We start from the raw sequence: 23,683 nt of genomic DNA, 5'->3' as shown, positions 1-23,683 counted from the left end.
ATTGAGCACCTATTATCTGATGGGCACTATTTTAGGCACTGGGAATACAATGGTGAAAGACAGACAAGATCTCTGTTCTTGTAGTGTTTATGTTCTAGATAGTAAGTAAACAAATTAATAAGATTATTTTAGGCAGCGATAAGTGGTATGAAGAGAATGAAAGACAGTGCTGTTATAGAGTATGAATAGGAAGGAGGAAGGGCTAATTTAGATTAGGCTGTGGGGAAAGCATCACAGAAGAGGTAAGGTTTGAACTAAGACCTAAAGGATGATAAAGATCCAGCCATTTGAAGATCTGGGGCCAGAGTGTTTTCAAAGCAAGGGGAAGGGCAACCTCAAAGGGATGAAACAAACATCGAATGTTGTAGGAAAAGGAAGATTGCTATAATGGGGGAAGTAGAGTGTGTGAGGAGAAGAGAGCTAGTTCAGGAGGGCAAAGGGTAGACAGGGGCCAGATGTCGTAGGACTTGAAGACTTTGCTAAGAGGTTTGGAATTTATTCTAAATGGGAAAGCAGGAGGAGTGATACATGACTGTAGTATAGAATGGGTATGGAGGCAGAAGTGGAAGCAGAGACACCAGTTAGGAAGCTATTGCTATAGTCTAGCCGAGAGATTATGGTGGCTTTAACCAAAGTGATAGTCTAGATTTGTGCTGTCTGATATAGTAGCTACTGGTCACATGTGGCTATTTGACTTTAAATTAATTAAAATTTAAAATTTAGGCCGGGCGCGGTGGCTCACGCCTGTAATCCTAGCTCTGGGAGGCCGAGGCGGGTGGATTGCTCGAGGTCAGGAGTTCGAGACCAGCCTGAGCAAGAGTGAGACCCCGTCTCTACTAAAAATAGAAAGAAATTATCTGGCCAACTAAAAATATATATACAAAAAATTAGCCGGGCATGGTGGCTCATGCCTGTAGTCCCAGCTACTCGGGAGGCTGAGGCAGTAGGATCGCTTAAGCCCAGGAGTCTGAGGTTGCTGTGAGCCAGGCTGATGCCACAGCACTCACTCTAGCCCGGGCAACAGAGCGAGACTCTGTGTCAAAAAAAAATAAATAAATAAATAAAATTTAGTTCTCTGGTCACACTAGCCATATTTCAAGCACTTAATAGCCACACGTGGCTAGTAGCTACCATATTGGAAAAGACAGATATAAAACAATTCTATCATTGTAAAAAGTTCTATTCAACAACACACTGGTCTAGATGGAGAGAAATTGATGGACTCAATATATTTTGGAGGTAGAACTAATGACTTACTGATAGATCGGATAAGGGAAGAAAAAGGAAAATAATATATTTTTTTTTTTGGCTTGAGCAACTGGGATTTTGGGTTTTGGCCTGAGCTTAAGTCATAATGGTGCCATTTTCTGAGATGGGAAGAATGTAGGAGAAGTATATTGGCAGTGGCAAATGTTAAGGATACTGTTTTGGCCATGTTAAGATGAGAATTCCATTCGACATCTAAATGAAGATGTTATATATCATCTTTATCTCCCTTGCACCTAGCATAATAGTTGGTGTTCAGTAATTACTAATCATACATGAAGAGGTGACATTTGATCAAGATCTTGATAGCCCTAGGAGGACAAGCAAGAACAAAAGAATAAAAGTATAAAGAACATGGTGCATTGGGAACAAACAGTCCAGTTTGGGTGGTACACAGAGTATGTTTAGGGAAATGGAGGAAAATAAGGCCAGGTTATTGATCTATTCATTTAACAGATGATGCCATTTAGGCACTGGGGATACATCAGCAGTCAAAAAGACAACAACAACAAAATCCTTGCTATTATGGAGATTATATGCATGACAATAAACCTCATAATAGTAAAACATGTTAGACAGCGAGGAGGTAAGGAAATATGCCATGCATATATCTGAAGGAGGAATGTTACACATAAGGGGAACAGCATATACAAAGGCTCTAAAGTAGAAATTCCTGCAGGCCAGAGATCAAGGGAGCGGAATGACATAGGGGGATTAGAGTAAGAGATGAAGTCAGAAACATAAAGGGGAGCCAAGTTGTGTAGGGCATTGTAGGCCATTGCAAGAAGTTTGGCTTTTACAATGATGGGAGGCCACTGGAAGGTTTTGATTAGAGGTGTGATGTCATCTGACTTGCATTCAAACTATAGCTGGGCAAGAGTTGAAGCAGGGAAACCAATTAGGAGTCATTGGAGTAATCTGGGTGAAAGATGATGGTGGCTTGGAATGGAGCATTAGTGTTGAGGTGTTGAGAAGTAAGCATATTTTATATATACTTTCAAGGTAGAGTCTATAGCATTTGCTGAGAGATAAGATGTAGGTTGTGAGATGAGAGAAGTTAAGGACGACTCCAAAGCATCTGGCCTGGGCAAATAAAAGGAGGGAGTTGCCAATAACTGAAGTGGATAAGATTGTAGGAGGAACAGGTTTGAGGTGGGAAGTTGGGGATTGGGGGGCAATGTCAAGAATTTGATTTTGGTTTTATGAAGTCAAAATGTTGTATTAGGCATCCAAATAGAGATGTTGGCTGTTGAATATGTGAATCTGGAGTTTAGGGGAGAGGTGTAAGCTAGAGAGATACATTTGGAAGTCATCAGCATAAAAGTTGTATTTAAGGTATTTAAAGTCCTAAGACTAGAGGAGATCACCAAGGATGTGAGTATTTATAAACAAAAAGTCCAAAGACTGAGCTTTAGGGCACTATGATGTTCATGTGTCTGGAAGATGAAAAGGAACCAGCAAAAGAGAATGAAAATGAATAGTCAGTGAGGTTGGAGGAAAACCAGGAGAATCTGGTATATGCAGCCAAGTGAAGGAAGTATTTCAGGGAAGATCATCAACTGTTCCATTTGCTGGTGAATATTGAATAAGGTGAGAACCAAGAATTGACTGTTAGATTGGCAAGGTGAAAGTTGCTGGTATCTTTGAAAAGAACCAATTTATTGGAATGGTGAGGGTAAAAACCTGATATGAAGGGTTTAAGAGAGAATATGGGATGAAGAAAGGGAGATAGTAACTATATGCAGGAGAGGAGATAAATAGGAGTGGTAACTAGAAGGGAATGTGGGGTCTTAATAGGATTGTTTTTTAAAATGGGAGATATTATAGAATGTTTGTATGCCAAAGGGAATAATTCAGTAAAGAGGGAGAAATTGATAATGAAGAAAGAAGAGCTAATTGTAGGAGCCAGATCCTTCAGTAGGTGTGTGAGGGGATCCAATGCATAATTGGAGGAGAAAGTGTATTACCATGGAGAGATTGGCTATGTGTGGTGGAAGAAAAGATAACTAGAAATGATGAGGTCAAGGAACTTAGAGGCTGTGTGTTAGACAGATCTTCTATAAGGACATCATTTACACCAAAAATAATAATAACAGTAGCAATGGGGAAAAAGACATTAAGTCAGATTCAGGGGAAATTAGCAAGGAGATTGGTTGATGGCTATAACATGACAAGGTAATGGGTAGTATTATCTGATAGCCTGCACTTCAAAGATAATGGGGGTTTTGAGGGAGGAAGTTTTGGATGAGGATTCCTTTTAGATTCTAGTTCATTACTAGACTATATAAATTGGCCAGGATTTAAAATTTCATTAAGTTAAGGTGAATTAATGAATCTTGGCACCTTATATGCCTTTGCATGGAGGTACACAACACCATCTAGTCTTTCAAATGAAAATAAAATCAAACTCAAATCTGATCATGTCTCTAGATTTTAGAGGGGGTTAGAAATTGTGCATTATGCTGCTATAAAGGATGGATCAGTAAAATTGATACTATGGAATCCTCTATAGCAGCAATCCCCAACCTTTTTGACACCAGTTTCATGGAAGTCAGATTTTCCACAGACGCAAGGGATGGTGGGGATGGTTTGGGGATGATTCAAGCACATTACATTTATTGTGAAGTCAAATGTCTCCTCTAATGATAATTTGTATTTCCAGCCGGTCCCCAGCACTAGCATCACCACCTTAGCTCCACCGCAGATCATCAGGCATTAGATTCTCATAAGGAGCACGCAACCTAGATCCCTTGCATGCGCAGTTTACAGTAGGGTTAGCACTACTAGTAGATGGTTTTATATCTGAGTTCTCTATTCAGTTCCATTGGTCTATATCTCTACTTTTATGCCAGTACCATGCTGTTTTGGTTACTGTAGCCTTGTACTATAATTTGAAGTCTTATAATGTGATGCCTACAGATTTGTACTTTTTGCTTAAGATTGCTTTTGCTATTTGGGCTCCTTTTTGGTTCCAAATGAAGTGTAGAATTTTTTTTTTTAGATCTGTAAAATATGATGCTATTTGGGCTCCTTTTTGGTTCCAAATGAAGTGTAGAATTTTTATTTTTAGATCTGTAAAATATGATGTTTTTATTTTAGTGCGGATTACATTGAATCTATAAATCACTTGGGACAGTGTAGACATTTTAACAGTGTTGATTCTAACTGTCCGTGAGCATGAGGTTTTTCCATTTGTTTGTGTCATTTGTGATCTCTTTCATCAGTGTTTCATAGTTTTCCTTGTAGAGATCTTTCTCCTCTTTGGTTAAGTATAGTCTGAAGAATTTTATTTTCTTTGTAGCTATTGTGAATGGTATTGAGTCTTTGATTTGCCGCTCAGCTTGACTGTTATATTAGTAAATAACATTTTAAAATCTCAACAGATTTAACCACCAAAAAGATGTACTCATGACTATTGACTTTTTGGCTAACTTCAGAAAGATTTCTATTTTTCCTAAGTTTCGTATTATGGATATTGCCTAAAAATGTATATAACTTGGCCAAGTGGAGAATACTTAGGGTTTTGTGGATAAGTAAATTTTTTTGGCTGTATTAGAGATGCTGTTTCTGGAAAATTTCTGAAGCATATTAGTTTACTTTTCTGCTATATTAAGAAGATAATACTGACATGTATGAATGATTCATGATTGAATTTCTTTTGATACTTCAATATTATTATTATTTTAGAGGGTCCAAGAGATTTGACTTACTCTCATCAGGCTTGGAGTATAATACCGGAATTTTCCTTTTTCACTAAATCCCTAATGTGAAGCTGTTCTCTTAGACTTCTCTCTTCTAAAAGTTGTTTCTGTTTGTCTTCATCCCATTCTGGTTAATTGAAATTTTACTGGTTTTGTTGTAATTTTGCTATAATTTTTTAGTCTCCTATTACTCTGGTTTTGGCTCCAAGCTGCTCACATTATTTATAAGTGCTAATTCATACATTTATTTAAATATTTACTTGGTATAGGCACTTTGCTAGGTACATACTCATGAATCAAATTATAATAATAAAACATATAATTACAAACTGAGGTATGTGCTCTGAAACTAAAGGAAATGCATCTGTGAGCACAAAAAGGCACCTGACCTGGATTTAGGAAATGACCTTTAAGCTGAGATCTAGAGGATGATTAGTAACTGGTTGAAGGGTGGAGTACAGATCATAGTATAAGATTCAGGTACGGCTTATGCAAAGGAGCTGCAGCGGGAGGAAGTGCAGCATGACTAAAACTAAAACCAGTAGTGTGATCAGTGTTGGGACTCAAAGATGTGACAAAATAACAGAGATGGCAGGGGCCTGAATTATTTATTAAGAGCAATGGGAAAACCCCGAAGATTTTAAATTAGGAGGCTACTGGAGATCAGATTTGTGTCTGAAGAGTAATCCTTATTTAATGTCTGTTTTTGTAGCTAGACTATAAGCTCCAAAAGTAGAGGGAATAGCTATTGATCTTACCACGTGCAATACATGTAGGTACTCAGTAAACATTAAGTGTCACCATTCAGTAGCTCAGTGTCTGGCACACAGTAAGTGCTCAGTAACATTATGGTTTCCATTGCTCTAGATTGGCTTTTGGTGTGGGACAGTGGCTGCTGTGGAGTAAGAGGCGTCATGAAGTAATTCATTCCAACAATATCTGTTGAAGACCTCTCATGTACTCAGAAGAACCAGCAGCTAAATTTATATATTAGAATTTCAACACTTCTTTTCCCTTGGGCCCCCTGTAGGATGTATGGAACACAAAAGTAAGAGAGAATTGTTAATAAATCAGATCAGCCTAAAGTGAAGTGATATAGTAGATGTTCTTGCCCTATACCACCCACTGTATATAATCACTTTTGTACCTAGTAAGATAGCTTTTATAAAGCAATTTCATCTAGAGTTCTCAAGTAAAATTACCTTTCCAGAGTTCATTTGAAATAGTCTCAACTTTATTCTTAAGTTGTGTTCATTTGTTTTATATAAAGTGAGATAACTTGCCATGTTTCTTCCCAAAGACTAAAGATTGCTATTAAAACATTTCTTCTGAAAATTTATAATCATTTCAATACTGTAGCTTTAATATTTTACTTTTTTCAAGCATTTAATTTATTTACCATATGTCCTCTCTTAAAATGTATAGTATATAGTGTTATATCACCAACTTCCTGGCCCATTTTCCCTACTTCTTTATTGGAGAATAGTAACCAGATCCACCAACTCACACGTATTTGCTTTTGTGCACATTAATAAAGGTGCCCTGTCTGGGTGGACAAATTACCAAAAGATTCCTCTGCTTCTGACATATCCTATGTCATTGTGCACTGCTTGGAGGGTGGCATCAGCCCCTACTTGTGCCTTCTGCTGTGTGCCTTTAAGCCATGCAAAAACTACTCAGCTATACTTAGTGGCCCTAAGTGGTAACTCAGTGTAAGTTAGATATTGCTCGTAATCAACTAGATATAGATAATCCTTTATAACTAAAGTGGCCTATTTTAAAAAGTAGAACGATTGTTCACTTAATGTAATTGTTAAATGCAACCTTCAGTTAAAACATTAATATTATATTTAACTCATTTTCAAAGTTTCTAAAACTTGGTTTCATAAAATGTGGGTAAATTGTTACAGTTTGGGGGGAAAAACTTTGTTAAATGAAGCTAAAGCTTTTTTTTTTTTAATCATTTTTTAATGTGCTCAGTGTTGCCTGCTTAGAAACATACACACAAACATGAGCTCCATGTATCTGTTATTCAGCATCAATAGTCAATGTATTGTGTTATCTGCTTCCCTCCCATTTTCCTCACCCCAGATTATTTTGAAGCAAATCTCAAACATTATGTTTTTAATCTGTCAACTCTTCAGCATCTATTTTAGGAGACACTCTTTAAATTTTAAATAACTGAAACACAGTACCATTATCATATCTAAAATTAAAAATAATTAACAGTATTTTCCACCATCTAGTCAGCATTCAAACTTTCCTGATTGCTTCATAAATGGTTTTTAAAGTTGGTTTGTTTGAATCAGGATCAAAACAAGTCTATACAGTATAATTGATATGTCTCTTGAATTACTTTTAATAAATACCTTCCCCTTTTCCTTTTTTTTCTTGTATTTTATTTGTGGAAGAACGGGCCATTTTTCCACTTTCTGGATTTTACTGGTTGTATCTCTGTGGTATCATTTCACATGTCCAAGAATATTTTTTATTTATGTTTAAATATATGATACCTCATCTCCTTTGACTGTTAACAAATTTTTGTTTAGGTGGAGTAATTAATGCTTTACTTAATTGTCAAGAATGAAGAAGTTCAAAGATTATGTAAACATGAAAGGGAGGATCTGAAGGAAAAGGCACAAACCTCAGGAAATAGAATAACTTTGTAATGCTCCACTTTCACAGCTCTATGATTATTTTGATAACATAATTTGTTGCCATCTTAAAATATTATAGAACACTGGAATATGGAATTGTAGCAAAAGTAGGTATAGTAGGTTGATTTTGGTTAAATTAACATTGTTAACTTTTTTTATTTGCAAAAAAGATACCAGGTGATCAGCACTCCAACAGATTTTTTTATGGTAATGGAATATGTGTCTGGAGGTGAATTATTTGACTACATCTGCAAACATGGACGGGTGAGTTAACATACTGTTTAAACCTCTAAGCTAAAAAAGAGGAAAGTACTGGGAAATAACAAACTGCAAAGATATCTTCAAAGCCAGAGTTACTTTTGTAGTAATGCACAAATAGACATACAGAGTATTAGACAAATTTTTTTTCTTAAAAGTACATCTTTTGAAATACCTATTTTAGAAAATATGTTCCACTTAATTTCCATCGTGATGCCTGTGCTTTTCAGAATCCATTCTGTAAAAGTATGTTGAGATTTAATTATTTTTTTTTCTTCGTACTTTCACATACATTCTGTTTCAGTTTGTTTTACTGTCAATTCCCCAAAACATTGTGCACATTTAATAATGTTAATTGAAAATTAAATGCTACTGCCTAGCAACAAAGAAAAAACTGCCTATTGACGTGTTGAGTTTTGACAAGTTTTTGGTTTTTTTGTTTTGTCTGGTTTGTTGAGAATTTGAACACAGTTCTAGCTTGCTTAGTTATATGTAGGCTGATTATGAAACAAAAATTCATGCTAAATAGATATCCCAGATATTCTTACTGTAGTTTCTTTTCTGCTTGATAGGTTGAAGAGATAGAAGCCAGGCGGCTCTTTCAGCAGATTCTGTCTGCTGTCGATTACTGTCATAGGCATATGGTTGTTCATCGAGACCTGAAACCAGAGAATGTGCTATTGGATGCACACATGAATGCAAAGATAGCTGATTTTGGTATGTAATTCCAGGGTTGTTCCAAAATGTACTAGCTGCCTTTTAAAGTGTGTCAGCAAAAACTCTTATAGAACTAAGAACTTTCCATTTCAACCTTGTAAATCCTATACCATGAAAAGAGATTAGTTGCTTCTTCTAGTCATTTAAATACACTAAATAAAATGGAGATACCTTTAGAAAAGTTATCAGGATAAATCCATTCAATCCACATTTCCTTCCAAGGAAATGATACTTAACTGTTTTTTGGAGGGGGAGAGGAGTCCCAAACTGCTTTGAAAATCTGATGAAAGTATGCAGACTTTCCCTGATGAATGCACATAAATAGAGAGGTACATGAAAATTTGCATGAAGTTTTGGAAAACGCTTTATCGTTCTTCTGAATTGATTCATGAAGAGGTCAGTGGATCTTAGGGTTACATCTAACAACTTGATTAGAGAATAGGAGTTTTTGTAAGGGATAAAAGAAAAGATAAAATGTGATTTTTAAGCTCCACACACTTTCTGGGGTAAACATACCTAGAAAGGATGCCATAGTAGGCTGTTTGAGATAAAGATTAGCGAGTGAAAGATTATAGAGAAAGAGAGACAGAAAGGTGCCAAAGTTTAGTATTACTTATTTAAAAATTTTTTCTATACTTTGTCTTTAATCTAAAAACCAGGAAACTACTTTCTCTATTTCTCTTCCTTCTCTAAATCATGCAACTCAATTTAGTGCTATAGTTCAAGTAGATTTTTTTGTTAAATTCTTTTTTCTTATGTTGAATTAAAGCTTTCTAAATTAAACACGTTTTGTAACATAATCTCTTTATAAATTGGGGCCTGTCTGGTTTCTAGTTGCAGAATTTTAAAAAAGGCTTTTGAAAGCTTATTATAAAAAAGTAGTAGTCTCTATTCTTTCAACTGTAGAAGTAGATAAATCATAGATTGATGGTTTTATGTTCGGAAAAGTCAATATAATTTAGAATATCCTTATTTGTGAAGTGAATCAACATTTTTATTGAGAAAGGAAATTTAATTCTCATCGTACATGTGATATGCTTTAGCATTTTTTGTCATAGTGGAAGCACTCTGAAATGGTCTCTTTCTTGTCTAACAAATGCTTTCTACTGCTTTTTTTAATAATTAAAAAATAAGATGTATCGAACATTAAAGACTTGGAATTTTACTCATTTTTAATCTATATCTACTTTAAAAATATCTAGCACCAAGTAAGCATTACTTTTGTTTTCAGGACTATCTAATATGATGTCAGATGGTGAATTTCTACGAACTAGTTGTGGATCTCCAAATTATGCAGCACCTGAAGTCATCTCAGGCAGGTAATATATCAGTGAAGAGTGAGCTTTTTGTCATCTTGCATTCATTCTGATAACATTTAATTATAATATATTCTCTTTAGAAGGCAAGATTTTTAGCATGGTAGAAACAGATTGTTCATTTATCTTATTACCATTGTTGTAGGGGGGCTGTTGATATTAAAATTTTTTAAATGTTTCATTTAGCTGTTGTTATAAATGTACTTATGAAGTTTTTCCTTTTTGAAAAAGGACTGAAATCTTGATTTAACATATATTATTTCATTGTCGAAAAATGCAGGTAAGAGAGTAAACATTTGTTAAAATTAAGTTAGTGTAATTTATCAGACAATCTTTTAATAATACTTTAAATATTTTATAAGGTATATACAGTATTGTTTTATATTTTGTCTTTGGAAGAATGAAATTTTGGTGGAGGTAATATTATTTCATGAAATTAAACTATACAAGTAGTGATTGTGTACTCATGTAACTAATTCATTGGTACATTATAAAAAATGTTTAAACAGATTACAGTAGTAAACTCAAGTCTTTCTGTAGTGACCAATGTGTGATTTAAAAACTTAACAGAATTCTATGAGAGAAAATATTGAAAAGATATTATTGCCAGTAGCAGATATAGGAGTTTCTTAGTTCATTTGGGCTGCTATAAGAAAAAAACCATAAGTCAGGTGGCTTACTAACGACAGAAATTTATTTCTCACAGTTCTGGAGACTGGGAAGTCCAAGATCAAGGTGCCAGCAGATTTGGTGTCTCATGAGGGCCCACTTTCTCATAGATCACTTATTTTCACTGTAACCTCACAGGGTGGAAGGGATGAGGAGCTCTCTGGGGTCTCTTTTTATAAAGGGCACTACTCCCATTCATGAGAACAGAGCCCTCATGATCTAATCTACTCCCAAAATTCTCACCTCCTATACCATTATCACCTTAGGGGTTAGGTTTTCAACTTATGAATTTTGGGAGGACATAAACATTCAGTCCATTGCAAGGAGTTTGGACAATACAGCAAATGATGTAAATGATGGATGGCAATTTTTGTAGAAAGAGATTATATTCTTTTCATTGGAATTGTAGAGATTTACTTTGCTACCCCAGACCCAGTTTGAATTTGGTAATGTGCTCTTAGGAATTTTAATACTGTAGAAGGTGAGAGAAAAAAAGGAGTAACATTTTAACCATAGGTTATGTGGATCAAAGCTTATTCTAATCCTAGGGGCTAGCAAGTGATTAGAATGAAAGTAGTAGGTACTCAGCTGATATAGGATAAGTACTGTTTACGCAGTATGAGGTACTTTAATGTTTCAAATATTCTTTAAAATAGGTGTGCCACGGATAAAAATTCTATTAATATTATACATGGATTTTCTTGCTTGTAATAGTTTTATGTGAAAAAGATTTAGCCTATACATTATAGTATTGTTTTTCCAAGTTTATGGCTATCTACTTTGATGTTTCTCTCTAAAATCAACCACAGAAAGTCTTATATTTTTAAATTAGTAAGTTACAGTTAAATGAATTTGTGGCAAACAAAATGACCCTATTCATTTGGCAAACTTAAATAGTAATTGGTTGGATCAGTTATTCTCTTTGGGAACAACCACCGAGTATTGGTGAGTGGCCATGGACTTCATTAAAGACCTTGGAAATCAATAGTACTGAGTCTGTACTACACATGTGTATAGAAGCAGGGTACACATAGATGAGATAAAGTGATACTTGCGTTTCGTGTTTGTGTTGTCATCTTTTTTTCTTAGATTGTATGCAGGTCCTGAAGTTGATATCTGGAGCTGCGGTGTTATCTTGTATGCTCTTCTTTGTGGCACTCTCCCATTTGATGATGAGCATGTACCTACATTATTTAAGAAGATCCGAGGTGGTGTTTTTTATATCCCAGAATATCTCAATCGTTCTGTCGCCACTCTCCTGATGCATATGCTGCAGGTTGATCCCTTGAAACGAGCAACTATCAAAGACATACGGTGATTATTCTTTTTGTTCCTGTTATGCATATTTTCTCATATACTATTAATAATAGTAATGTTAATTGAATGCTTGCTTTATGCTAGGCTTTGTAGCACTTTATAAGAATTCTACTGGCCTTATTACATAAACCTGATGTTGTCACTTACCTTTCAAATACTTGAGATTGCTGCCCAAACCTTTTAGCTTAGGTAGCAAAGTGTACAAGACCCTTCATAAGAATGCTCTGCTTACTTCTGAAGTCTCCTTTCCTGCCCTCACCACCTCACGCCTTGTATCAGTGCTTCAGGCACATTGCACTTGTCTTTGTTCCTCAAGCATAACGTAGATTTTATGCCTTTATGTCTTTGTTTATATTTTTCTCTTTGCCTTGATGCTCTTTCTGCCTTTTTTGACCTGATAGACTTCATTCATCCTTTAAAGTTCTGCTCACATGCCACCTCCCTTGGGAAATTATTTCTGATTTCCCCAGGCAACGTTAGGTGCTTCCACTTCTGTTACATCAACATTATTTTTCATACTTTTATTATTTCATTTTCATGTTCTATCCAGGTATTTATCAGTGTGTCTTTCTCCTTTCTTAAGTTATGACTACATCAAGCTAGAGAGATTGTCTTACTCATCTTTGCATACACAGTGCTAGAGGCTTAAGCATATAGTATATGCTCAGAAAGTATCTGAAGAAATTTCAAATGGAAAAACAGGGTGAAATTTATGTATTTTACATATGATCGATGCCATGAATCATAAAAAGTTTTGCTAAGCTTTTGAATTCAGTAGCTGCTAGTGGGTTTACTGTGAAGGATCTTTTGTCAGGGGAGAAACTTTGGAATGTGCTGTTGCTGATGCTACTGTGAATATGACCGTTACATAGCGCACACGTAGCAAGATGATTCATTACCTTCTGTTTATTACTTATTATGTCATGTTTCTTAGAGGTTTTCCTTCTTACCCAAGTTTCCATCCGTGTTTGTTTATAAAAACATGTTCTTTTGACATTTTTTCAGAACCTTCCCCCTTCTCTTCATAAGCCAGAGTGACTATTTTGAGACCTCTGACTCCTGGAATAGTTAAATACTGGCTGAGGTAGTTGTTTCTGTGACCACTTCTGATCTCTTTTGCATGGGAGAACTGTTGATTCCTTTTGCATTTGTGTATCGTTTTCTTTCCCAAGCCTTTCTTCAGTGAGTGTTCCAGGCCTCGTGCATAAAAATGTAAAAGTGTAAATTAGCCCACCAGATTTAGTTATAGAAATGAACTTGGCAGGAAAAAAAAACCCTTTGTGTTCATTTCTGCTTTAACATAAATAGTTCTTTTAATTGGCTTTTCCTTAGAAAATTAGACATGCTGACCTAGTTGCACCTGCTTGTGTCAGCATATAAATTTAGAATAGTGAACGTATTGATTCTGTTATTTCAAAACAGATGTTTGTATATTTACAAGTTTTAGAAGAAAATGTAAGTCTACTGGAAAGAGTTAATTTATACGTAGATAGATGGTATAAAGAGTGTCACTCATCTCTGCACTTAAAATAACTCAAATCTATAGTTTTTATCTTTTTTATATTCAATTTTTTAACGTTTGGGAATTCTTGGTTGGATAAAATACAATTCAACAGGGAAAGGAATTACTAATTATTGACCAATTACTGTATGCCAAGCATTTTGCCATATCCTTGACCTATTATGTTGATTTTTAATAGGTAGCTATTATTCTACCTTTATAAACTGTGAACCTGAAGCTTAGAAAAGTTATGTTATGATTTTTTTATGTATCTGTTTGCACCTATTAAATTGTAAGTTCTTTAAATTAGGGACCAAGCATTAATTCATAGCAAAATGCACAAGGTCTGGCACATATTAAATGTTGAATAAGTGTGTGTTTGTTGAAAATTACACAGCTAATAAGGGGCAGAACTGGGGATCAACTCAGAACTTGCCTTAATTCAAAACCTATGCTATTTCCACTAGTCCACATTGTTATATCAGTTCTATGACATCTATCCTTCCTCCAATCTATCATAATACTTTATATATTTCTTATGCTACTATATACTGTCTTAGCATTATTTTTGTACATATTATATCTTCATATTTATTCATTTAATCGTTTTTACTTTTACTCATTCAACAAATATTTATTTAGCATCTGCTTGGTGAAAGGTCCTATGCTAGGTTCTGGGAATATAGTGGTAAAAAAGACGGACATTGTCGTTATGGAAATCACATCTTTGTGTTCCCCCAGGTGCCTTGAGCTTAGTAGTAATAGTATTAATATTGTGGTTAAAAGTGAGGGGTCTTAAGTTCAACTGACTACAAATACCAGTTCTTCTGTTTATTAGCTGTCTGTGCTTTAGTTACTTCCTTTTTGTAGTAGAATTGTTGGGAAGATAGTCATAGATTGAACTATGTGAAATTGCTATTTATTTAGGTCTAAAAACATTTGAATTTTAGAAACTTAAAATATTCAACTTAATATGACTAAAGCTCTGAGAACAATGTCTAAGCTAATATTATTTTTTAAGTGAATATATGAAAGTCTTTCAGCTGTACTTAAAGAAATTTGGGGACATTGTAAGGTTTCTAAAATTTGATTGATAGTCTTTATAATCTTATTTATTTTTTCTTTTTTTGGACTATAGAAAAGGTAAATATAACCTGTTTAATCTTAAGTCATGTATTATAGCAAAGTCAGGTATCAGGTAGTAGTGATAGAAAAACATAATTTCTGGTGCTTGTGTAATAATGCATGTGAAATGAATTGATTTTGTTTCAGATGAACCTTCATAAACATCCTAATTACTGCTCACTTTGGTAGAGTTAATTCAGAAACTAATTCAGAAACTGACTCCTGAAAACTGAAAGCTAGAAGTGTGGCTTTTTAAATTGGGAGTTATCTTGTTATAAAGAATTATGGTTATTAAACTAAATTGATGAATTAGAAATCAAAATTTATGTTATTTCTGTATTTTTAAAAAATTCATTTTATTGATATAATTCACATATCTTAAATTTACCCCTTTAAAATATGTAATTTGGTGGCTTTTAGTATATATACTAAGTTGCACAGTCATCACCACTAATTCTAGAATAAATCCCTGAAAGAAATGCTATAGTTACTCCCCATTTTCCTTCCTCCCGGCCCCTGGCGACTACTAATCTATTTTCTGTCTTTATACCTCTTATGGACATTTAATATAAATGGAATCATACAGGATGTGGCCTTTTGTGTCTGGCTTCTTTCATTTAGCATAGTGCTTTTAAGGTACTTCCATAGTATAGCATGGATGAGTACTTCATTCTTTTTTGCTTGAAAAAATATTCACTGTATGAATATATTCCGTTTAGTTTTTTCATCAGTTGATGGATATTTGAGTTATTTCTAGTTTTTGGCTCTTATGACTAATGTTGCTGTGAACATTCACATACACAGTTTATACAGTCATATGTTTTCATTTCTCTTGGGGGTATATCTAGAGTTTATAATTGTTGTATATTGTTGCTCCTGTTTGTTTATTAGTTTTCCTGAACTAATTCTGTAAAGTCTGTATTATTTGTATATATGGCTACTGAAATCTCTCCTTGTTAGCTTAATGGTTAGCTAATGGTTACACAGACATTTCCTTAAATGCCCTAATCTGTCTCCCACCCTTTGCTGAGGGGCTCTGTGTGCATGTTGGGGTGTATCTGTAGTGCTGCTTAGCCTTAGCCTTAACTCTGCTTTAGTCTTCACTTCCTTCTTGCGCAGAGCCTCAAAGTCTGCCAGGGATGAGAAATTAAAACCTTCTCAGTTCTTTATTGGGTATGTACACAGCCCTGAAAATGTTACTGGCCTTCTTGAGGCCTAGGACTATATCAGAAACTTTTCAAAGACCCCTTTGAAAATCTCATTCCGTAATTTTTCTTTTTAAATTTTTTGGTCAGCTTCTTGTTTACCTAACTTTCATTGCTGCTTCAGACAGCTGGGATATTAGACAGTTGCCATTGATTTTTTTGTTGTTGTTGCTGCTGCTGCTGCTGTGTTGTTGTTGTTGTTTTTGACAAATGCCCTAGGTAAAAGGCATTTGCAGTTGAGTGAGCTCTTCTGAGTCAGGTCAAGAAAGATAAGGCCTGTTAGTAGAGGTTTCCAGGGAAATGGTAGACATGTCAAAAATAACATTCTCTTAGGATAGGACCTTTGGGGAACTCCAAAGCTATTCTGTTCCTCTATTCCCCCTGTCCCCCTGTGCCCCCCACACACCCCAGTGGTTATTGTGCTGCTAGTTTTCTCACTCTGTGATTATGAGGCTGTTGGTTTTCAAGGCTACTCTGGAGCTAGAAAAAGGGAGATGGATATAGGACAACTTAAAAAGTTACAAATCTCACTTTTACTACTGAGATTCAGCCATTATTCTTGAATAAACACTCCTCAGATTGTTGTAAGCTTTGATTAATTTCCAGAGCTCTGAAAAAGTCTATTTTGACAATCTTTGCTAGCATTTCATTGTTTTATGGATGAGTGGATTTTTGCAGTTTGTTTTGAAAGGGGTCAACTTCCCTATTTGTCACTGATACTTTAAAAGTGTTAAGACATGTAACATAATTTTTTGTCTTCTGTTATTTATTTTGAAAAAAATCTATCTCAGTTATTTATTACCAAACGTTAATAGGTATTTAATATTATGGTATAGCAAATAAACATTAATTTTTGTCTTCATATTTCATATGTCTACTCATCATTTACTGAGCATTTACTCTGTACTGGCTAGTGGGGTAAAGCTAAATAAGGGATGGTCCCTGTTTCAAGGAGCTCCCAGTTTAGTGGGGAAGATTAAGAAAAGATCAGCAACTATAAAAAAAGTGTTGTTATAGATCTACTAGCAGGTATGTAAGTTTCATTTTTGTATATATCTTCAGGGCCTGGCACACCATCATTTCTCGCTTAGACTATTGCAACAAGCATCATCGTCATCATCTTTATCTTTACAATTCAGTTGCTATACCATAAGCAGAATAATCTTTATAGAATGCAAATTAGATTATGTCACCCTGTCTGTGTAAAAACCTTCAGTGGTTTTCATCAGCCATAGGTTGCAGCCTCACATCCTTTTTTTTTTATAGCCTGCAATTCTCAGGAATATCTTATTTTGTTTGGATGCCATCTCATAACTCATTATGCTTTCATGATATGGGGCTCACTTCACTTCCTAGAATGTGCCAAAACTCTTTCCTGTCTCAGGGTCTTTACACATATTGTTTCTTTATGCTGGGAATACCTGTTCCTTAATTCTTTGCTTAGCTGACTTCTGATCATTCTGGTTGTTGTCTCCTTAAATATTATTCAGAGTAGCTTCCCTAATTCCCTGCCTCACATCCTAAGTTATATATTACTATTTTACTTTGTTCTTTCTATACAATCTTTATGACAGGACTTTCATATTTGTATATTTGTAACTATATTTTTATGTGTATTTGTTTAATCTGTATTCAGCTAGAATATAATCTCTATGAGGAGGAGTATATCTTTGGCCCATAGTATGTCCTCAATAAATGTTCACAAATGAATTAATCAGTGCATAGAAGACATTTAGTCAAATTATCTTGATCTGAATTTTAGCTTAGGGGGTACTCAATTCTGTGGGGTAGCAATGCTTAACAATCTTGAGGGAGTAATTTTTGTTAGATGAAAAGGGGTGTGATATTATAGGATAGCAATAGTAACATCAGGTATAAAGGCCCAGAAGTGAGAAAATAAGACTTAGGAGAGCAGTTCTCAAACTCTTTGGTTTTAATATCTTATAACTCTTAAAAATTATTGAGGACCTCAAAGAGGATTTTTTAAAAAATGTAGGCTATAGTCATCAGTATTTACTATATTAAAATTAAAACTGAGAAATTAAGAGAATATTTGATTCACTTACAAATAACAATAAGCCCATTACATGTTAATTTAAATACATCTTTCATGAATAATAACCATATTTTCCAAAGCAAAAAAAAATTGTGAGAAGAGTGGCATTATGTTACACTTTTGCAAATCTCCCTAATATCTGGCTTAATCAAAGATGGCTAGGTTCACACATCTTCATTCCATCTGTTGCTGTATTTTGTATTAGTTGAAGTGTATAAAGAAAGTCTGATCTCACTCAGATAAGTGGTTGGAAAAGGAGTATTTTAATAGCCTTTCAGATAATTGTGGTATTCTTTGATAACTAAATCAAAGCTTAACATGTTAGTTGCAATGTCAAATCAGAAAATATATTAATGGATTTTGGTACTTTATTACATTACAATTAACTGGTCTGTCTTGCAGTTTGAGTGGATCTTTTATGTATGTATGATCCTATAATACCATGCATCTGTTATTTAGAAAATACTGGGTTATTGAACTATGCAAATTTTCTAAATAGTGATACATTTCATTATACACTATCAAAAAATCATATTAATATTATCAGTACTAACCATCAGAAAGTCTTCAGTATTGGGAAACTGTCAAACAGGTCAATACAAATTATACAGAATTTTACATTTTTGCTTGAAAGCTTGCATTTTATCATTGGCAGCAAATACTGCTAGCTATTTTCCTTGAAGTGACAGGCTTACTTTGTTCATTTTTGAGAAAATGTCAGTCAAATACTCAAGTCGTAATAACCCTAGTTTTTCCAGGGTAGAGATTAATTGTCTTGCCCAGGGTCACCTAGCCAGTAAGTGGCAGAGTTGGGAGTAGAGATCACGTCTTTCTGATTCTATTATGTTGTATTGCCCCATGTCTAAATTATTTGGGACTTGCTAAAGCATGTTCTTACAATAGTGTATTGTGGTGTTTTTCCTAGAGAGCATGAATGGTTTAAACAAGATTTGCCCAGTTACTTATTTCCTGAAGACCCCTCCTATGATGCCAATGTCATTGATGACGAGGCTGTGAAAGAAGTGTGTGAAAAATTTGAGTGTACAGAATCAGAAGTAATGAACAGTTTATATAGTGGTGACCCTCAAGATCAGCTTGCAGTGGCGTATCATCTTATCATTGACAATCGGAGAATAATGAACCAAGCCAGTGAGTTCTACCTCGCCTCAAGTCCTCCAACTGGTTCTTTTATGGATGATAATGCCATGCATATCCCCCCAGGCCTGAAACCTCACCCAGAAAGGATGCCACCTCTTATAGCAGATAGCCCCAAAGCAAAATGTCCACTGGATGCACTGAATACGACTAAGCCCAAATCTTTAGCTGTGAAAAAAGCCAAGTGGCATCTTGGAATCCGAAGTCAGAGCAAACCATATGACATTATGGCTGAAGTTTACCGAGCTATGAAGCAGCTGGATTTTGAATGGAAGGTAGGAAATTGTAGTGTATTAAGATAATTTGGAGAAGCCATTTTTCTACATAGTAAGCTGCTCTGAGCTGCTGCATTGAGTATTGAGGTCAATAAATAGTTGGTTTTGATTTAGATATAAATTTAGTAGTCTTGATACTTTTGGCGGACAAACACCATTCTTTCCAATAATATACCATGTGCACTCAAAACAAAACAAATAACCTCTATATTAGAATGAAGAGCTATTGATGTTGGGAACCTACATATTTTGAATTATAGAATAGCATTCTTGGTTGAGAAACACCAAATACTCAACTTGAAATCATCTGAGAAAATAGCCTGTTTCAGCATGCATCTTAGCAATAAAAAGTCATGAGTCTTCAAAGATAGTATATTTTTACTTTCCCTTTTTTTAGGGAGTTGTTTTTTTTTTTTCTTTCTTTGGAGGGCAGGAGTGGGTGGCTGTAATAGCTAGTGGTCGATACAGATTATACCATCAAGACATACTTACTCAGTAAACAAATACTTTCCTCCAAGTTGGGAAATTCTGTCTTAATTGGCTGGTGCTTTTAGTACTTCCTCAGCCTACATTTTGCTTTTTTAAAAAATTAGTGTTCAATTTCATTTCAGTTCTATTTGAATATATGGGGGGAGCATTTTTTTCATTTCAGGTACTCCTTTCACTCTTGTTCTTGCGGACTGTGAACATTTTTTTTAAAGGAAGAAGAAAAATGTTTGAATTTACCATGTAAATATTCATTGCACATGTGTGAATAAATCAGTCATTCTCATTTCATTATTTGTATATGAAATGAATAAATAAATTTTCTTAAAACCATTTAAAAACAGATCTCTCATTTTTGAAGCAGTTTTATATAGCTACAAAGAGACGTTAACATCTTTAAAAATCTGTACTGAAAAATTTTTGAAACTAATTTCATAGATGTTTTGAAAATCTAGAATCTTTTTCTGAGCTGCAGGGCTTTTTTTCTTCAAAAAGTAATATTTCCTTAAGGGATTTGTGATACCTCAATTTTGTGACAGTACCTGATGCGGACCATTAACGTTTTAGTTCCCCTTTATTCCCTGTACTCCATTTTTATCAGTAAAAGTATTCAAGCAGAGACTGGGCAACCAAAGTTATTATTGATGTTTATAGAGGATGCATATCTGGAGTGAAGGCTAGACTGTGTATAATCTCTGAGTTCCCTTTGCATTTTTTTTTTAGTGCCCCAAATTCATTCAAGTAATTTTCCCTTTACATTTTAATTGCTATACACAAACAGTACCACTAGTGGGGATTAAATAAATGCTAAAGCAAACTACCTATAATATAAAAAAAAATCATTCAGAAATTCCTTCCCTACCCAACCCCTATCAATTATTTGTTTTTGACTTTCTTTACAATAAGAAGGGAGACATTTTATAATTTGTTATATTTGTTGATTTCCCATTTTAGGTAGTGAATGCATACCATCTTCGTGTAAGAAGAAAAAATCCAGTGACTGGGAACTATGTCAAAATGAGCTTACAGCTTTACCTAGTTGACAACAGGAGCTATCTTTTGGACTTTAAGAGTATTGATGGTAAGAAAGCTTTGCAGGCATGAGCTCTGAGAAGAGAAAACTTGGCACTAGTTGACCAGATGTTAAAATCTTTCCAAAGACATGGTAGGTAGGTCTTTTGCACTGATTTTTAAGTAATTTAGACTTAACCAAAATATAAGCAAAATGAAAAGGATGAAAGACACATGGAATATCTCTTACCTATCACCTTTCCAAAAAAAAAAAGTGCTTTCTTGGCATAAAAAAGTCATTTGAAGTGTTGACTGTGGAGCAAAGGAAGGAACAACAAGGAAGCAGCTTTTACTTAAAATTAGCTAACTTGTCAAGTTCTTTGTAACATTTCTCCACTCACATTTTGTTAGTTAGATTTAATATCTAAACTTTGTCCTTCATCAGCTTCCCTCATCCTGGGTGGCCAAGGTGACCAAATTAGGCCTCTGCTGGAATTTGGGTTGGATTTAGGTAGCCATGGCAACCTAGGCGCCAAAGGAACCATGGAAAATGGTCACATCCAAGTACTTAGAAGTGTGCCGAGAATTAAACCCAAGTAAACCAAATATGATTATTCAGTTCAGAGGCCCAAGTGGGATAAAAATAGAATAAACCAAGGGTCAGGTGCTAGAGATGGAACAAGAGTAGAACTGAGTTTAGAGTTAGAGAAATTGTTGTAAACAAAGCACATAAATTTTATTCTCAAACTACTGTCAACTATAGGAATGTATATATAGATCCCAGATCACCCTCATTAGAATTACCCATTGTTCTTATTAAAATGCAAATTCTTGGGAACTACTCCAGACCTACCAAATCAGAATTTCTGGAGACTGGTCCTGGGAAACTGGGAATCTGCACTTTAACAAGATTTCTCTTGCATTGCTTCTCCTAACCAAGGCAATTCCTATGTGCACGGAAGGTTCAGAACCACTGTATGATGGTAACTTTTGTTTTTATCATAATGATTTTTTTTGTTGATATGCTAGAAGAAAATAAGTTGCCAAAAATGTGCTTTCTTCACATGCAGGAATATCAGTTTGATTTCAATGTTAATGCCAGATACTCTATTGAGAAGGATTTAGGGGCCACATTTTGTGTGTAAGTGTGATTGATTAATGTTGTTTGGTATGATTGTGGAAGAGAAGAGGTACTGCCACCAGTGCTCCTAACACACTAAAACATGACATTCGTTATTACGTCACCCTTGCTGAGATGCATTTACCTAATATTATGAATAGCATAACTTCATAGGAAGGGCTTGGGCAAATATACTTTTCATATAAATTGCTCTTCTTTGGTCCATTTCAGATGAGGTAGTGGAGCAGAGGTCTGGTTCCTCAACACCTCAGCGTTCTTGCTCTGCTGCAGGCTTACACAGACCAAGATCAAGTTTTGATTCTGCAACTGTGGAGAGCCATTCCCTTTCTAGCTCTCTCACTGGCTCTTTGACCGGAAGCACATCATCTTCAGTTTCACCTCGCCTGGGCAGTCACACCATGGATTTTTTTGAAATGTGTGCCAGTCTGATCACTACTTTAGCCCGTTGATGATCTGTCCCTAGTTGCTATCTTTCTGTTATTGCACTGTGAAAATGAGGTATATTCTTTAAATTATTATCTTACTTCTGGATAACATACTCTGCAATACTAATTGAGAGATGTGAGTATCTCCAGGGGACACACAATGTTGGTGAAATTACTGAAAACAAAAAAATCTGACATTTGCTTGTAGAAATCTGCAGTTCTATTGTGCCTATGATAAATGCACATAGGCAATTCTTTAATAGGTGAACATTGATGAAGATTGTTAATTACAATTGTAAGTTCACTGCAAATGATTAATACACCTCACTGACAAACCATCTCAATGTAAGGGTGGTTTGGCAACACCTTCTTGCTTTACTGTTTAGGTAAATCCAGTTTACTTCCTAAATTTCAGTAGGCCTTAAGCTGTTTTATGTCCCTGTTTTCTTGCACAGGAAGATTAGAAAGTAAAACAACCATTACTAAGATATTATTTAAATGCTGAAATCTTAAAAGCTTGCCCCCCAAATTTCAGAAGCCAAGTTCTTCTAACAATTCTTTACAGATACTGCCTAGTGTTCAACAGAAAGGCTGTGGTCCTATAACAGATAACCACAATTTCCAGGTTCCTTTAAAAAAGCTGCGACTGATTCTGGATTGTATCTTGATATTTCCTTGAATAATATATTTATCTTAAGAGCCTTCAACGTTCAATTTAATTTTGGAACATCTGGAATTGCAACAATTTTCATCTTTTCCATAGACTTTTGTCATTTTAAAATATACCTTCAAAACCTACCTTTCTTAAATTCTTTTTGATTCTATTTATTTTTGTACTTCACCAAGAATAAAATAGTTTAATGAAACAAAACAAAACATCAACAGTCCCTTAAAAGAGAATATCCTTTATCTTTGACCTTTTATTTTGTGTGTTAGGTTGTTAGGATCCTGTTGTATTTTACAATGCTAATTCTTCATTTGAAGCCATCCCTTTCCTCCACCTTCCCTCGGCATTATAGTCTTTGTTCATTATTCGATCTTCAGTGGCTGATTGACTTAGTTTTTGAGTTTTTTCTGGTTCCTTTTCTGGATTGCTAGCCATTCAGTTTGAAAACACTGTTCTGGCCCTAAGGGCTTTTATGTACTTCCAAAGCTTGATAGGCTGTGACCTTCACTGTTGAACCTGGTAGGGCAGGAAAGCCTTAAACATTTTTAAAAATTCTCTCTTGAATAAACATGTGTTGTTTACATATATACATATATGTATTCACATACCAGTGCTTTAATTGAAAACCAAACAGTTTTCTTGTTTTGCTGTGTGAAGGTTTTTTTTTAAGATTAAAAAAACCCCACAAACTATATATAGCAGGGTAGATAGTAGCTCATTGATTATATTTTGTTT

General features: G+C 34.8%; 1 protein-coding gene and 1 pseudogene across 1 annotated transcript; both read left to right on the top strand.

Moving 5' to 3' along the window:
- Nucleotides 1-9,912, top strand: part of LOC123635598 — a 38,629-nt pseudogene extending 28,717 nt beyond the window's left edge.
- A 1,740-nt stretch (nt 9,913-11,652) lies between these two features.
- Nucleotides 11,653-23,074, top strand: PRKAA2 (protein kinase AMP-activated catalytic subunit alpha 2). Its single transcript, XM_045547925.1, has 4 exons — nt 11,653-11,898; nt 18,714-19,218; nt 20,659-20,785; nt 22,067-23,074. Exons 1-4 carry the CDS (start codon nt 11,846-11,848, stop codon nt 22,303-22,305), a joined length of 924 nt encoding a protein of 307 aa, XP_045403881.1. The 5' UTR covers nt 11,653-11,845; the 3' UTR covers nt 22,306-23,074.
- The last annotated feature ends 609 nt before the right edge of the window (nt 23,075-23,683 follow it).

This window comes from Lemur catta, chromosome 3 (genome assembly GCF_020740605.2).
Source record: "Lemur catta isolate mLemCat1 chromosome 3, mLemCat1.pri, whole genome shotgun sequence".
Taxonomy (NCBI): domain Eukaryota; kingdom Metazoa; phylum Chordata; class Mammalia; order Primates; family Lemuridae; genus Lemur; species Lemur catta.
This window is presented reverse-complemented; position numbering and strand designations above follow the sequence as displayed.

Bases quoted from the DNA above. Each gene is read 5' to 3' on its own strand.
- PRKAA2 (XM_045547925.1), top strand. From the start codon at position 11,846: ATGCATATGCTGCAGGTTGATCCCTTGAAACGAGCAACTATCAAAGAC. The intron at 11,899-18,713 runs GTGATTATTCTT...TGTTTTTCCTAG, and splicing joins GCAACTATCAAAGACATACG to AGAGCATGAATGGTTTAAAC. The intron at 20,786-22,066 runs GTAAGAAAGCTT...GGTCCATTTCAG, and splicing joins GGACTTTAAGAGTATTGATG to ATGAGGTAGTGGAGCAGAGG.